The sequence below is a fragment of the Perca flavescens genome, chromosome 17 (assembly GCF_004354835.1).
Source record: "Perca flavescens isolate YP-PL-M2 chromosome 17, PFLA_1.0, whole genome shotgun sequence".
Lineage (NCBI taxonomy): Eukaryota > Metazoa > Chordata > Actinopteri > Perciformes > Percidae > Perca > Perca flavescens.
In genome coordinates, this window is record NC_041347.1 from 21,181,086 (window position 1) to 21,198,607 (window position 17,522).

General features: G+C 39.1%; 1 protein-coding gene across 1 annotated transcript; it reads left to right on the forward strand.

Moving 5' to 3' along the window:
- Positions 1-2,276: 2,276 nt before the first annotated feature.
- insyn2ab (inhibitory synaptic factor 2Ab) lies at positions 2,277-15,271 on the forward strand. The gene is made up of 2 exons (XM_028604243.1): positions 2,277-3,442; positions 15,088-15,271. Exons 1-2 carry the CDS (start codon positions 2,277-2,279, stop codon positions 15,269-15,271), a joined length of 1,350 nt encoding a protein of 449 aa, XP_028460044.1.
- Positions 15,272-17,522: the final 2,251 nt, after the last annotated feature.

Consider the following 17,522-nt stretch of genomic DNA (forward strand, 5'->3'; position numbering starts at 1 on the left):
ACTAGGGTTTGAATGCTTCAAATCAATTATTTAAATCTCTATCAACAAACTGTTATACAAACCCATGTTTTATAAACCATTATGCTAAAACAGTTGTTAGAAAATATGCTTCACACATTTTGGAGACTCAGCCACTCTTACTCTGAAGTGAAAACTGTTTCTCATTTAAGAACACGTTCCAGTGATTTCAAGCCATTCATAAACATATCCAATCACTTTGTCAACTGTTTGTTTCTCAAGCTGCCCTTTAATAAAAAGTTGTAACAAACAGTAATCTGTAATCAAAGAATTAAAGTTTAAGTTCAATTCAGTCAACCAACTTATGTGAAACTGATTCATTATGTGATCGCAGAGCATATAGAGACTTTATTTTTGGTGTCTAGGCTCTGACCTCGTCACTCCACTCACTACAGTGTAGATTGGGGAGTGAAGATAATACATTTCCCCCTAGGGAGTTTAGACACAGAGCCTACAGATGGGTACAGGTGGAGGAGTCAAACACCAGCTATTAGTATGAATGGGCCACAGCTGCTGTGTGGTCATTTGCTCTGCCATGGACCTCAGACCACAAGGAAAATACATTATAGACTGAACACCTTCTACTAATAGGCCAACCACCCCACAGCTATCCGACCATTGTGGGGAACATATCAAGCAATGTAAATGCAAAAAAGAATGCACAAAATATATCTTCTCAAATGTTATGTAGCACTGATAAGTAGATGACCATAAGTGGGTGGATATACAGGAAGTTTGAGGGAGGCAATGAGTGCGGCTGAGTGTACCTGTGCAGAGCAGACAACAGGAGTTCAGCCGTTTAGATGTAATTATGATATGGACAGTAAAGCGAGCTGTCGCATAACCCCATTTGAGTTAGAATGTTTCTCTAATGTATAGCTGAACAAGATCTGTGTGAATAAAATGTAAATGTGATACTGCTATGTGCGACAAAAGAGGCCCATGAAGCAAAGAGAATGGGCTGTGTGCAAGGCCGCTGTGTGTTTAAATCACTAAAGCCACTCCAACTCTTACCTTCTAACAAGAGATATTGGAGTCTACAGTGATCCAATAGAACATCCAAAGAATTGCATGAGCCAATGGCAAATAAGCCACAAAACAAATTGAGCCCAAAACACTTAATGCTGAGCCATTGCTATTTCACAACTACATAAGTCAATAACATAAATTAGTCATAATGCATTTGTAAAAAAAAAAAAAAAAAAAAAGGAAAATTAGGTCCACTATTCAAAGTTATCATTCACAAGCACATCTGACAGTAATTACAGCCTGCAGCTTTGACATTCGTCCTATAGTGTAATGATATTGTCAAATACAGAAATACCTCTTGAATGACATAAACTCACGTGACATATATGTCAGGATAACTGGCAAAAACTAGCTTGGTGAGGTAAAGCCATCATCTGGTATCTCGACAGTGATAACACCCAGAGGTTAACAGCTACACTGTGCTTCCAGCTCGAGGTGTGTATTTGAGGCTGAAAACTGACATAAGTCAATGAACAGTTTCTGAATGGTGGCAGCAGGAGCGATGATCGTTGCGCAAACACAATTATTATTCTAAAAAGGTGTCCTGAAGCAAATGAAGACTTTTGGCAGGCAAGGGTGCTTATGAAAAACTACTGTGCATAACCGGCAATCACAAGTGTTGGCAGAGTTAGCAATGAGCTGTGCAGCAAAAAGTGAAATTACTACATTTCCGTAAGAAACAGTATGCGTTCAAGGTTTGCAATAACTAAAAATGGTGGCCATAACATAAACCTATAGGCTACAAATAGTTTCTATCTAACGCAACACTGAGGATGTCTTTAAAATAAACAACGGGAATACAGAATGGGGAAAACAATAATAATTGTGGGACTAATTACATGTTACATAATTGGAGAGTTTGATTTGTAGATGCAATATGATCATTATTTATTTTTGTTGTGAAGATGTTTAGAGTATTTTACTTTTGTCACATTTCATTTAATGTGCATTGATAGAGGCCATGTTATAAATTTTGGATCTTTGATTTGGAATTTGCATTTTGGATCACAGATTGTGTCTTTAATAAAGGCTTATAATGTGTTTCCAGAATGTAAAGTTATGGTTCTTTTCTCCTTTATTAGAGGAGAAAAGAATAATTTGTTACAGTATCTCACAGGAGTGAGTGAGATACTGTGAGTGAGTGATTATGGATTAAATTCCTTCTCACTATATAACAGAGTAGCACACTGACACTGATGTTTTTTTCTCTTTTACCTTTTTCAGGAAATATGGTGAGCAAAGAAGACACCAAAAGCATTGTTCTGTCAAATTCAGATGAATCAGATTCAGAGACAGGCCCATCACACAACCTTGATGCACAGTCTGGACCAGAATTAGGCAAACAGCAGGTGAAGAAGAGAAACAAGGCCTTACAAGTGCGTTTTAAGGATATTTGTGACGCTCAGAATGAGCATCGGGGAAAACACTCCAGATCCATTTCCTGCAAAGTGACACACAGAAAGTACATGACCATGCCTGCCAGACGCTCTATTCCAAACGTGACTAAGAGTACTGGTGTCCAGACCTCACCGGACCTCACTAAGCAATACAAGACTTTCCCTTTTGAGAGAAAAAAAGGACATACATTTAAACATACTGCTTTGGTGGAAGATTATAAAGGACAAAACAACGGCTTTTTGAGTGACATAAAGACAGGAGGAAAGGATGGACAACCTATCGGGGAGTCCTCCAAGTACAAGGGTAAGATTGTGGGGCAGACAAAAGCATTGCTTCACCACACTGATGACAACAGTGATACAGAGGATTTGCTTTCCAGTGCCAACTGTGTGGATGGACCCTCTTTTCCAGACTCTTCACATTTCTCAGAAGAGTGCCATCAGAGCAGCCCTCATTCCAAAAGAGAAACAGAGTACCAGGTTTGTGGGACAAGGACCAAACACAAAGGATTACCCAAAGAAGACATGGAAGCTGGCACTTCCTCAAAGCGCCAGTTGGCTAACTCAGAGTTTTCACAGGACATGTCAAAGGGCAGGGGCCCTGTTGCGTGGAACTCTTTGACACAGGTGGAGTCTTTAGGAAGCCCGTCTGTGAGCTGCAAACGGAAAAAGGGTCCACAGCTAAACGAACAGCAGTCACAAACACTTCCCCATAGTGCCAAATGTGCCGTGCAGTCACAAGGGCAGTGTCGGACAAGGCATGTGTCAGCCTCCTCTAAACTCCAGCAAACAGTTGGAGGGGATGAGGGCTTTCCTCCAAGAGACACAGGGGCCCCAGGCATGCGGAGCAGCCAGCAGATGATACCCTTATCTGGAGACAAGGATATCAAAGCACAGCTGCAGGCCATGGAGAGCCTCATCAGCTCGAGCCAGGAGACCATCAAGGTCCTACTTGGAGTTATTCAGGAGCTGGAGAAAGGTGAAGCGCAGAGAGAGGGGTGAGTAGAGTAAGCTTTACATTTACTTACAGACATTTATACAACCAAATATACATTATATATTGTACATAACATTTCACAGTGTGCTGTCAGGTAAAACTATGATAAAGGGTCATTTCAGTCTATTACAACTTGAGTCTTGAGTCTCATAGCTATAGCCATTATTTCTATGGGTTATGATAACATTGTACTCACCAAAGTAATTGCTAAGTTTTGGAAACATAGCAACATCAGTATGACGATGACAAAAAATACAAGCAGTCAAACTGGTTGTACAGAAGCCAACCATTAAGTCAGATTATTTTAATTTATAATTTACTTTTATTTTCACTTTATGTGGATTTAAAACCAAAGGAGAGAGAACCAAAAAAAGTTGGTAATAATCCCTCATCTCACGGGAAAATGGGTGGAAAGTATAATAGGTCAAATTTGAAACTGTGATGAATGTTTTCAATAGTACAGCTGAGGTTACTGGGAATGGCATTAGTTTTCCAGGTATTTGTACGTAAACCGAAGAATCGGACAGACATTTTGACCTCATGGTGGTAGATGAAAGGTCAGGAGATTGCTAATTCATCCTCTGTATACCATAGTTTCTGTAATAAAATGTCACAGCAGTCCATCCACTATTTGTTGGATATTTCAATAAAACCACCCAAAAAAGTTAACCTCATCACGGGGCTAGAAGAAACATCAGCGCATCATAAACGGCATTATGGTTAACAAAATGCAGTGCCAATCTGTCATGTAGATGTTGAGAAATTTCACTCAATAAGTGAAAACGTCGACCTGCTTATGGCGCAAGACGAAAATTAGAGGATCACCGAGCCATACCGCTAGCATGGTTAAAGAATATTCTACACGTGGTGTGACATGATCAACCATCAAGGTCTAATTATATGGCAAATAAAATACACAGCACAATACAGTTAATACTGTCACTGTGTAATTTGAATGCAAGAGCGAGAGTGCCTCCAAAATGTCTTTGTGTCATAATTGATATATATACAGCATATATATATTACATATGTACCTGTAAAGAAGAAAATGCATTAACTAGCTTCATAAAGCCCTCAAGCCATGTCCACAATCAGACTGCTACAGCAGTGCAATTGTAAGAATCAATTTACTTCATCTCTAAAACACAAAGCAACACAAAGCAAATTGTATTTAAGTCGTATCCATATCCAGTGGAGAACAAGGCACCCCAGTGTGGCTCTGTGGAATTTGGTTTAAAAGGCCCAATTAGTGCAGCCTCATGACACTTTGCCTTTCATCTCCATGAAACTGTGCCTGCTATAGTGCCTTAACTGTGTTGTGTTCCCTCGAGCGTTATTAGAGAGATGCAGTTACAGGACGCAAAGCCTACAGTATACCTACCACAATATGTTTCCAAATGCGCTTCTCTTTTTTGCATGGTTGGATAGTCAGATAACCTTCTTTAAAGCTACACTTTTTGATGAATCCAACCAAAAGACCCAAAAGAAATACATGATGTCCACTGCTTTTAGCATACATGTAGTGACACAAGGATAAAGTAATCTATTGGCCCAGCAATGGTACAGGCACAATGTTTGTAAGAAGGCATTTTATACATTAAGTTATCTCTTCTTCACTGTTTACATTGGAAATAACATTATTGTAAAATATCCCACTCCTCCATTTTTTGGGGGGATTTTACTTGCTGTCTCATACGTGTTGCATAAGCCAATTACAAACAAGACAAATATTCCCTGCAAAAGTACAAAAAGAACTCAAAATAATGCATGTGATTGTCATCAGTTTCATATCTCTGTAAATTTAATGAAGTCACAAGAAACTTTGGATAGTTATCAATGACATCTTGCAAAAAAAGGAACTACAAACAATGCATTTGCTTGTCATCTGTATCACATATCTGATGTGAAACTCTGAAACCCTGACCAGCTTCATTACCTAAACTCTAGTGTTCAAGGTTTTTATCTCAAAGTGGTTGATCAACAGTCAACAACACAGTTACGCACAGAATATTGGTCTTTTGCATGACTTCAAATTTAACAACAGTCCATAGCTTAATATTTTGTATGTGTGATGCATTCCAACTCTAGGTTATACTGCACTGATAAAACTGCCATAATATCTGTACCCATTCTAGTTAATAATGCCAATCTCTTCCCATGCTAGTCACGATGCTGCTTCAAATAGTCAGTAAATGTTACTGATGACATAGATGACACACAGTACCGTATTTACCCCATATTTAAGCATGCCATGTGAGACACTATGGCCTGATCTGACGGTTAATGCTTACAGGTTTTCAATAAAACACAAAATAGTATGCAGTGCTCAGGCAGAGCAGCAGGCAGGGGGTGTGGACAGTAAAACTGGAATGACGAGGGCAGGACATCTCCCAGGACAGCTGACGTGGGCAAACAACACAGCAGTGGATCTGTGCCAACAAACAGTCATTTAAGAGAACGACTTTCAGAGGTCCAGTTATTTTTTCCCTCATGAAGCATCTATGAAATCATCCTCTGCGACATTCTTTAATACAGTGGCGCTATATTGGGTCATGAGCATTTTATCCTGAATGGGAAAAGTGAGATTTTTTTGTGCTGAGTAAACGTGGTGATTATGACTTTAGGTTAATGTGTTTTGATTATTAGAGCAAAGCTCTTTAAATTACAAGGCTGTACATGAAAAGCCAGGCAGCAGCACAGCACTAGAGTGGACCTTGCAGTGAGTTACTGTCTGTGCTCACAGCTGTTCAGAGAGACTTCATTTGGGAACAGGGCAGGATGGATGAACTTGTTGACCTTGAGCTCCCATCAGCGTTTTCGATCCACACGCTGTTCTGTCTCACCCAATGAGGTCACCTCTCATGTCATAGTGAGTGGTTGAGGTCCAACCCTTCCACATGTCATCCAACAGGGTGAATGTCTGCCGTGACAGCAAGCAATTACATGTGCACAGCTAACACAGCCCCTCCCATCATCCCCAGACCACTGCAGCCTGCCATTGCATGCAAACTCAAATGAGGAAATTTAAACAAAAAACTGGTAATATGAAAGATAAGGACTTTAAATTATATATTTAATGTGTCATCTGTGACGTGTACACATACTGTAAGCCTCCATCGGGCACGAGTTAAGTTGCTCCTTTGTGGAGGTCTTTCAACATAACAAATTACAACTCTTATACAGTAAATACAATAGACCCTCGGGGCTGTGTAACAATGCCATAAACAAAGCAGATACAATTTGTCTTGTTGATTGCTTTCTTTGAATCCTTGATGTTCATTATGTCTGTAGCAAATTGAGTTGGCTGAGAAATGAAAAAAGATGTACAGTATAGCACAGAATGTAAAGGTATTGATTTTTCATTATGCATGATTCATACAGCATTTAGTTGCTACCTACCCATTGCCTGTAGAATAGAGACACAGAATACATTTTAAAACTATGTTGTGGCAAAGCGAGGTAATCCTGTTATGTAAAATCAGCAAGTCTACACACTTGATTAACCAAATCTGAGAGAACTGCAGGATCAGAGCCCCTTCTGCATTTTCAACTATTAGCAATAAACAACACTGGGTGAAAACAAAGCTGAACAAATTTTACCTGATAGCTGATGCCCACAGGTGTTGAAATGTGGAAGCTAAAGCCTGTCACTGGGTATCACATATATCTTTTCATCTCTCTGTTAACAGGCTCACCTACCGAACAGGACAAGACACAGCAAATTGTGACACTTGCCGAAACAGCGCATGCATCATTTACAGGTGGGCCCTTTTCACTGCCAGTGTGTCATTAATGCTGCATTAAATGCAGTTTTTTATTTATTTTTTTAAAATAATTTGGTTCAGTGTGTAAGGGGGATGCTTCAAGAGATGTTTGGTGCAGTGATGCTTTACTGGGCAGAAAATGTATGCATGTATGTATGAGCATGCATGCGTGCATTTACAGTGATCTGGCGAGAAGAAGAATTGCAAAATATGCATCGGGGATATGGAAGGAATAAATGTGCATATACTGGCAGTATTGTACACAGTTGATTGGCTGTTACACTAAAGCATGTTTTTCTACAATGGATGATAAAATAGATAATACCTCCAATGTCATTTGCAATGGTTTCTGGGGGATGTAGGGCCTCACTGTATGAATAAGTAATCATACACAGCAGTGAGAGGTGAATTAGATAGGAAAGGACATACAGTTGATCCTGTGAGGACTTAGAATGTTATCACGTCCCATAAAATGTACCAGGATGTTTTTTTTTTTAATGACTGGATTAACCCTCTGGATAAAAAAAAAACACTGTGTTTCTGTCAAAACACACAGTGTTTTATGGTGTAACTGTTACGGCCTGAGAAATGACTCAGGAGCAGGTGGAAAATCCACTCAAGTTTCAACCTTGTGTCATTTGTCACTTCACTCCAAAAGCCTCCACTGCTGAACCCGCTTGTTACCTTGTTCTCTAAAACAGGAAACAGACAGCTGCTTGGAAAAAACTCTCAAGACAATACACTTTGTACAGTGGGACTTCACAGCTGTTTTCACATGAGCCTGTTTTAAAGTAGCTTAAACAGACGTTAACTTTGTATAATTTCTGAATATGAACGTAAAGGGATCTTCCCAACTTCTGCTTTATGCTTCTCTTTTTACACAATATACTGCACGACAATAGAGACTGGTTTTACGCAGCAATACAATAAGGGCTGTCCAGTCCTATATTATCCTTTCTGGACTATTTTGGATACATTTCAGATATTTACAACAACTTTGAATATGCTAAACTCATTTGGATACTTACCCATGGACACTTCTTGCAAAGAAAAAGAAAATGGCCCTGTCCTGGAGATGATTTTTCAGGATTTTCCACAAGATGCCTTCTCTCTCTTCTCCCTTGATGAGTGCATTGTGTCAAACTGACCCAGATTGTGGCGTAAGGCCGTACTGGAACTTGAAAGCACAAGCTACATTTCATATCAGATACGGGGAAATGAGAATTCATTGAGCCTCACAGATTTGTTCCTTGTGGTTTTCTTGTTCCGAGACGTTTTTTTGGCACCTTAACTCATGTCAAACAATTCTTTATTTCTGTTCATATGACAGCTGTAGGATTCTTTTCTTTTCTTATTAAGGGTCCCCTAATACCATTACTAACTAATTTGTTGTTTTTTCATCTTAAAGTTAGGACTTAAAGCTCCTCGATTATGCTAATGATCGAATGATTAACGTGCAACAACTCATGAACAGGTGGTGGTTGATCACGTTTAAACTGGGAGCACTCGTACGAGCAAGCCGCAGGGAAACACTCACATTGGATCTCGGCCGCACACTAATCAAGACCTACTGGATATGAACACCACAACTGACCCACACATGAGCCGCAGGCTTGCCTAAGGAAGAGGACAAAACATTATTTTGTATTCTGCTCCTGGTCCACCAAAACAAGAGCTTTGGTCTGATGTTGGTCTAGGTAGAAGCAAAAATAGAAACAAAAGGCTTTCCTTCATCAATATCTCTCCAAAAACACAACAGGATAACAGAGACACACATTGCTGCAGAGTGAAAGCCACTCTCAACAGTGCAAAACAGACAGCAGCTGTGGACTGTAATAAAACTGGAAAACAGATTTAAGCCTCTACTGAATAAGCCTGAGTCACCATCAAAGAATAAGATTCACCAACCGAAGGCAAAAGGGAGATCACCTTTACTCAGCAAGAGCTGAAAAACTGACTCAACACTCCTCAGTAAGGCAAAACAAACATACCAGATCAATCTAATTCTGCCATCAGAGACACTGACAGTTGTCAGGAGGAAGGCCTATTTTTTCCTGATGACCTGGTGTCTGACCTGACTAAAAGGATCCTTTTAATCCTGTCTGCCTACCAATCTGTGAAGACCCTCGTAGGTCTTAATGTTTATTAAGAGTTCAGCTACATTAAATGAAGCTGTTCACCTTCTACTCCTACACCTAGCTGTTTATACCGCTCATAAATATGTTGAAGTAAACAAGGCCAAGGTTAGCGAAAATAAAAGAATGTCCCACTTCTCAAAGATGAATTGTGTGATAATTATTACAGATTATTATAATCTTTTGTATTTTTCACATGATCATAATTTCCATGAATCCTGCAAAGATCACAAATAATGAATGTGAAAAAGCATACAGTGTGAGGCGTAATCAAGATATGCATTGTAAGAAAGATGTTTTTTTTTAAATATATATTATGCTGTCTTCCTTCTCCTACATTTCATTATTATTTCATTATGTAAAGTACTGTAGGTGCAGCCAGAGTACTACAGTGTGTCTGTGTGTGTCTGTTTGTGTCTCTATTGATCAAACAGGCCTTTTCTTTGATTTGTCTTCATGGGTTAAGCCATTACTATAAGTAAGTGCTGCTTTCGATCTGGGGGTTTAAGCAGAGTAGGTATGTAAGAATATTTATCATATGTCATATGAGCCCATGAAGGGTATTATCCGTGTCGTGACTTTGTTTAATTGTGTATTACTGCAGATACTGCATTTGGGAGAAGCAAACATTATAGATGTAACAGCATAATTTGTAAGATTGAAGCAATAAGCCAACTGTGTAGAGGAGCAAAGAAAAGTCCTAAAGCCTATAGCTGAGTTTCTCTTTTTTCGCCTCACTGATTTTATCTTCTACCAATTCTGTATGTCGGTGAAGCAGCTTGGCTTAATTAACATACTCTGAACAATTTCTTATGGCAAAAGAAGTGCCCTCAGTCGGTTGTTACTAAACCAAAGCATGTGGTATGCTAATAAAGTTTTTCACAATAAAAACGCACTCTGCCCGGAGTATTAATAAAGTGGGAGATTATCATTTATTCTGTGCTCTGTACCATTAAACGTTGTTTATTTCAGATCAATCTATTGGTTTTAAGTCATTGAATAGAGCTAGCAAGCAGGGTAGTACTCTATCACGGTCCTATCTATCTCTGCCATAGCAATTGTCATCAATATCTTAAACTCTGCAAATAGTGCTGTTTAACAATTTTTCATTTGCACAAAGCTTCCCAGACTGAATTATGTTTTTAGAGAGAGAACAATGAAAGCATTTCTTTATGTTTATCTCTACTCTTGATTTCAGGTGTACCTTTTACTGTCAACCTCACCTTATCACCAGCATCCCTGTTATTATAATAGTATGTTAATACAGTGAGATAAACTGCTGATAGTGATCACCATCCTACTTATGACACCTTGATGAGGAGGCCTGAGGAGTACAGTGAGGCAAATTAAAATGAGAAAAGCAAGTTGAGACCAAAAGTTAGCTTTCAAAGACAGCAACTGCATGTTGCAACTGTAAGTAAGATTAGCAGCCCCTGAGATTTAGCCCTTAATTTCAGAGCAGTCCAGCATCTCTAGTATGTCCGATAAATTCAGGGCTTGAGCAGTTGCTGAGCTCAGGTAGTCAATCTATGGGTCTTATCCAGACTTCAGCTCCCCCCTGACAGTCTCCACCCACTCTTAGTATACTGCAGCATCTCATACATCACTGCAACAAATAGGGCATACATATGGCAAGTAAAACAGAAGGAGATAGAGGTGTATGCATGGACGATTATTTAAGGGAATAACTATAATGATACTGTCTATCACATCAAGGGAAAAAAGGGTCCGTTAAAGGGTCCCGCTCACCCATGTTACAAAAGAAAACATTATATCACACCTACCTCTAGTGATGTTTACAGTGTTGGGGAGTAACTAGTTACATGTAACGGCATTACATAATTTAATTACAAAATAAAGGTAACTGTAATCCTTTACAGTTACTTTTTCTGTTAATATTTTCTGTAAAAAGCTAGGCTATATGTTGAATAATATAATTTTTTTTGCTTTCCATGTTTTTTATGTGCATAATGTCTTCTTTTGCCATTTCCAGCCACAGCTGTTTGATGTTATTCTGATGCTTTCAGTTGGTTCTCCTGTTTGAATTTGCAGTGCCACCCAACTGACAATTAATTTGCCTCTCAAGCGGTCTGGGAGTTGCCACTATGGCTACGGATAAAAACGTGTTCCACTGTTGGAACTATAAAAAACATTTCATACAAAAACCTGAGAAGGGTTCTAACATAACTGTGCAATGCAAATAATGTTTGTGAGCAGTCAAAATGCTATCAACTTCGAAAATGTGGATGTCCAACATCAGGAAACATCTGCAGGTATGTACAGTACAGGCCAAAAGTTTGGACACACCTTCTCATTCAATGTGTTTCTTTATTTTCATGACTATTTACATTGTAGATTCTCACTGAAGGCATCAAAACTATGAATGAACACATATGGAATTATGTACTTAACAAAAAAGTGTGAAATAACTGAAAACATGTCTTATATTTTAGATTCTTCAAAGTAGCCACCCTTTTGATAACTCTGCAAACCCTTGGTGTTCTCTCAATGAGCTTCATGAGGTAGTCATCTGAAATGGTTTTCACTTCACAGGTGTGCTTTGTCAGGGTTAATTAGTGGAATTGTTTCCCTTATTAATAAAAAAGCAAAGGGTGGCTACTTTGAAGGTCTAAAATATAAGACATGTTTTCAATTATTTCACACTTTTTTGTTAAGTACATAATTCCATATGTGTTCATTCATAGTTTTGATGCCTTCAGTGAGAATCTACAATGTAAATAGTCATGAAAATAAAAAGGAAATGCATTGAATGAGAAGGTGTGTCCAAACTTTTGGCCTGTACTGTAAGTTAAGTTAGCTTAAAGTAACTGCAAGCAGTCATATTAAATAAAGTAGGGAAGACATGCCAACCTTCCATAAACATTAAACTCAAATATGAAAAAGATGAGACTGTATCCACCTTCTGCTGTTTTATATTCCCTTGTTATCTATTTGTGTAGTTCAAACAAGATTTCAACAAACAGTTGCAGATTATATGTGGCCTGCCACTAAGTCAACCTAGAGTACAGCAGGAAGCCCAGTTTAACAAACATGCTCAGATCAAAGCATTAAAGGATTTTATTCCTATCATGCTGTGTTGAATAAGAACCAGCATTTGAATCAAAGTATGCAATGTAGTTGTTTCCAATTTAGAACTAACAATGACTTTGAAAAACAATTAAGTTCAGGGAAAGGCAACTGCAAAGCAATATGATGAGACGCAAAGAGCTAATTAGCACTTGTATCCCACGCTGAGATGGCGGAGCCATGGTTGTTTCGGTGAACAATTGTCAAGATTGCCTATTCTGTTTTGTTCTCATTAATGAGACTGCGTTTTTCTCTGTGCGTCTGTGAAGCAGAAAGCTATGTAATAGACATCGACAATAGCTTTAATATCTGATATACATGACAGGAGAAGAATTTCAGCATCTAATTTGCATAACCTGCGGGAAGTTTCTGCTTCAACTGTTGCCTGTCAGTGGAGGAAATAACTGTCAGTCTCTAGTGATTCAATCTACTATGCCCCATCATGTAGTTCTGAAATGTTACACTATACTGGGCCTGAACCATTCATCTTGTCAAGTGGAGAGTTTGAACATTGTGAATGGCCAAAGGGGAAATCACAGGACGAGAAATTACTTTACGCTGAAAGATGCCAACAGAAAAAACAGAGAATAGCAGTGAGCAGGTATATGCTGCTGAAGGAATATAGTTTGCTGTGCTAAAAAGACATCTCACAGCAGCAGAATCCCTCCCAGGAGCAACAATCATTGAATGGTGCTCAGCGCACCACGACCACAGACAAACAAACGGCTCGCCACTGATCACAACAACAGTTACTCACACTGCATAGCTAAAGAGATGATTAATCTGCTTTGCTGAATGCCCTAGAAAAGCCTCCCTGTCTCCAGCCGCTTCAATCTGTTTGTGTACAGATGATCTTAGATATAGGGCTTTTGTTTGCTGAAGCACCTGCTCCCTAGTGCCACCCACATCATACAGTGCTGCCTCTGGCTTCCCACCGAGGCATTTTGTCCACAGCAATTGCAGTGATCTGTGCAGTAATTAATTGCTTAATAATTGCTGAGGCTATTCTATGTTGCACTGTGCTGCTGTCAAGTCAACATTGTTTAAACAGCAGTTGTAAAAGACCGTTTTTTAACATAAAACAAAAGATACAAATAGAGATAAAAGCTGTAGAAAATGAAACAATGAATCATATGACTAAAAGACGTAAAACAAGTGCATCACATAATGCAGAAACAGCAGTTCTGTTAAGATAAGGGCTTCAGTGTACTCTAAAAACTAAGTTTCTCATTGTCAAGGATTCAGTGTCCACCTGCAAATGTTCTATCAGGAAATCAGGAAAAAGCACATACAAGAATGTCGTACGAGCAAAGCACTGTGCAAAAAGACATTTCGTTTTGATACAACCAAACATGCTTAAAAATCCCTTCATAAATCAATAGTGATGTTGACATTCAAGCAGCCACAAACCAAAACTCCTGTACATTTTTGACTTTCTTTTAATGTAATCTAGCATATTGATTTATTGGAAGTCCAAGCCTGCCAAACTACTATCCAGCCCTGCATTTGTTTTCTCCCCTCTAGGCTTTAATAGAGCTCTGTTCTCAACCAACACTTATCTTAAGGGTAAAGACAGTTCCCAAGATTCATTACGTCACTTTGAGTATAGTATTTCCTGCAGTGAACTAATTACACTGCCCATCAAAGCCTTTACCCTATTAGGACAAGCGTTGTACCTTAATGTCTACTTGTTTGCCTGCAGACAAGGAGAGGACTACATGTTTGACCTTGACATGTCAGATGTCATCTTGTTTGGCAGCTGTACGTCTCCCTTCCACCTTTAATCCTCCAGACTTTGAATGACAGGACTAAGCTTTGTACATCCTAGTACTCACTGTGCTTTTAAAATGCAGTGCGTTAAATAATGTTGGCGATTAAAAAAAATGAATAAAATGAGGACAAATCAACAACAAAAAAGCAAAAGAACATTTCATTATCAGGTTGAGAAATGTCACTTTGGCAGGCACACAGCAGATGATTCATTCTCTTTTATTTCCACTCGAATGCTTTCAAAATGTATTGCATACCACAGGAATAAATACATTAACAGAACACTACAAATCAATAGCAATAAAGTGAAAGGAGATGGTGTATAATAATGCATTTATCCCCTGCTTGAATACAGGCAGTTAATCAAGGTTGGCTTGGCCTCTCAATGGTTTCATTTGGATGGGATTAAGTTCCGCATGTCTCCCAGGCCTGAGAGATTTAATCGGAGAGAGAGTTCAACTACGCTGCCGGAACAAAATCAGACGATGACCAGCCTGGGATTTTACTGCCGGATGTGGAAGTCTAATGTCAGGAGCAACCCACATTCCGGCTACAACTATAATCTATGCAGGAAAAGCCCTTTGACTGCATGCATGAAAAATACAGAGATGATGCAAAGGAACTCTATTACTCGGAGGAGTCTCTGAAATGTGCCACAAGAGATATGCGCTGCCAGGATGTCTGTCAGTGCATTTGAACTGTTTGCTTCCCTCCCAGCCTCCATCTGGACATCAGTGGATTACTAATATAATAATAAGTCAAAACTGAGTCATAAATGTTATAGCCACTCAATGTACCTGATTTTACTGTCAGTCAAGAAATCTATAATCTAATCTTTGTTTTTAAAGTACAATACTGAACTGAGTAATGTAAATGTCTATATGTTACAGTGTTGAGCTGGACTTCAAGCTGCAGGAGGACAAGCTACAGCCCCTGATTAAGCGACTTTACCCCCTGGACAGCCAACAGTGCCCTGCTCTGCCTTACTCCAATGAAGTGTTCACATCCACCCCCAAACGCAAGTCCAAGACAGAGTCCAAAAAGCATGCTCGTTGGAAGCTATGGTTCCTTTGAATAAAACATGAAGGCTTTGGAAACAGCCTTTTTGTTGGGCACATTAGTACCTCTGTTATTCTCGAGATGGATGGGGGAATATTCAGAGCGAGTAATCAACATATAAGGATGGATAACGACTGAAACCAGCTCATTTGGGGTTCTGAGTTGAGACTGCACATTGAGTCAGCTGGGGGACAGCAGGGACTAAAACATTTAAAATTCTGTCAAACCTTTTTCTGGAATGTTCACTGAAGAGGATGGGACACACACCTGCAAAAACTAGGTGAGCTTTGGGATACATATATGTTTCTAAGCTGTGAAAAGATGGATGCTATTTTTATTCTGGGTACCTCTCACTTTATGTGTACGTCTTTTTATTGCCTTCTCCAATGCAATGCACTTTTGGTCTTTTCCCCCTCAGAGCATATTGCTTGGCAACAAGAGGAGGCGCCATGTGGAGGGCCCTTTATGAGTAAAGCTATAATCTTTGAATGGACATCAGCCCCACCTCCGGCAAAGCACAAACATTTGACTATTGAGAGGAACATGCGTAAAAGACTGAAACACAGTATAGTACATGGCAGTGTGTCAGCGCTGTTCTTATAACCCTGTCTATTCTCTCCTCTTCCTCCTTATTTGTTAGCATCCTGCCCAGTTTGTCTGTCTGACTGAACGTTTGCCTGCCATTGTTAATAACCTTTCTCCTTCCTCTCTTTGTAACTCTGTCCCTTTATCTCTCTCTGTCTTTCTTTCTGTCTCTCCATTTGCAGTAGCTCACTGTGCAACCAACCAACCAACTAGCCAGCCAAATTTGCCTCAGTCATCCTGTCATTTTCTGTTGGCTACACTGACACATAATGTTCAGAATCTATTTTTTTATCTGCATCTTTTAGCAAAGTATTGTGAGATGGAATGTTGTGCCCCTCCTCCTGAAGCAGGTACAATTGTTAAAAATTAAGTTTTCTTGGTTAGGTCAAATCTTTTAACAACATATATAATGTTTTGACTATTTCCAAGCATTTTCTATGATAACTTAATAGGGTTTGGGGTTTGTCTATTTTGAATTTCCAACAAAAAGTAAAGCCTATTTTGACATTTCTCTTTGAGTCCTTTAAGAGTTTGCCTTGCCTCTCACTCTGTCACTCATTGTGTCACAGCAAAGCTCTGATTCAAAGACTTGAACCTAATCTTCTAAGTAATTTGTTTCATGCCCATGCTAACACTTGACATCTTGTTTTGTAATATTAGTTTATCTTGCAAGTTCCATCTTGTAAAATTAATTTTTGTTTTTTGCTGAAAGCAGTTACAGAACACCAAACATCTGTTTACCAACCCACACAAACAACTTTGCACAAAACTTGCTAGAGTAGAATGGCTATACAGTGCTAGTATGGTAGCAACCTTACAGCAAAGAAGACTTGTAGGCACCAGCTTTGGTTGAGTACAAAACAAAACACTGATGATGTAGCAATGATACTGAACTTGCACGCTGTTACAAAGCAGGTATTTACTGAAGTCAGTAATTTCATAACAGCAGCTCTTATGTAGATTATGGTACTGTTAAATGTCTGAGAAATGTCTCACTGGCCTCCCATCATTAGACTACGCAGTAGATTACATTATTCAGGTCATCAATTTTCATGCAAAGATCTGTACATTGAGAAAGTGCAATTTAGTGAGTATGTGCAATATGCATTTTTCTACTGTTTCTACATCACAATTAAAACATTTTCAACTGAAGGTGATTCAGTGTGCTCCTTTGTCTACTGAAAGCCCGAGGCAACAGAGTTGTAAAGTCAGAGGAGCTACCAGCTCTCCTGGTTCCGGAAGTAGCCTAAAAGTCCCATTCATTTAGCTCATAGACAATGCTACATGACACACAGTTGGAGCACTTCTACAGCTTCGATTTGCATGAAACTCTTAGCTCAGATTAACAGCCACGTTAGAAAATATCTGTTTCCTTGATTAAAAAATGGTAAGTACATGAAGTTACAAGCTTGTGAACACGAACATTTGGGCAAAGAAGTTGACTAACAAGGTGCATTTTGGTAAAAAAACATCTAATAATTTTATCCTAAAGCGCTTTTATGTGCCATGACAAAGCGTTGTGAATTCTCTGCCGCTCTGGCTTGTGCCTCTGACTGGATTCTTCTCCAAAGCAACGGTGGCTAAAGCTGAATATTGTAGTATTTAGAGCCGTCCCCTCTGCCAAAATGAGTCCTGTGTTTAAGTAAAATTGAGGATAGTTAAAGGTAAACAAATTCAAATG

Coding starts and splice junctions, on each gene's coding strand:
- insyn2ab (XM_028604243.1), top strand. CDS start 2,277: ATGGTGAGCAAAGAAGACACCAAAAGCATTGTTCTGTCAAATTCAGAT. Junction 3,443..15,087: donor GGTGAAGCGCAGAGAGAGGG/GTGAGTAGAGTA, acceptor TATATGTTACAG/TGTTGAGCTGGACTTCAAGC.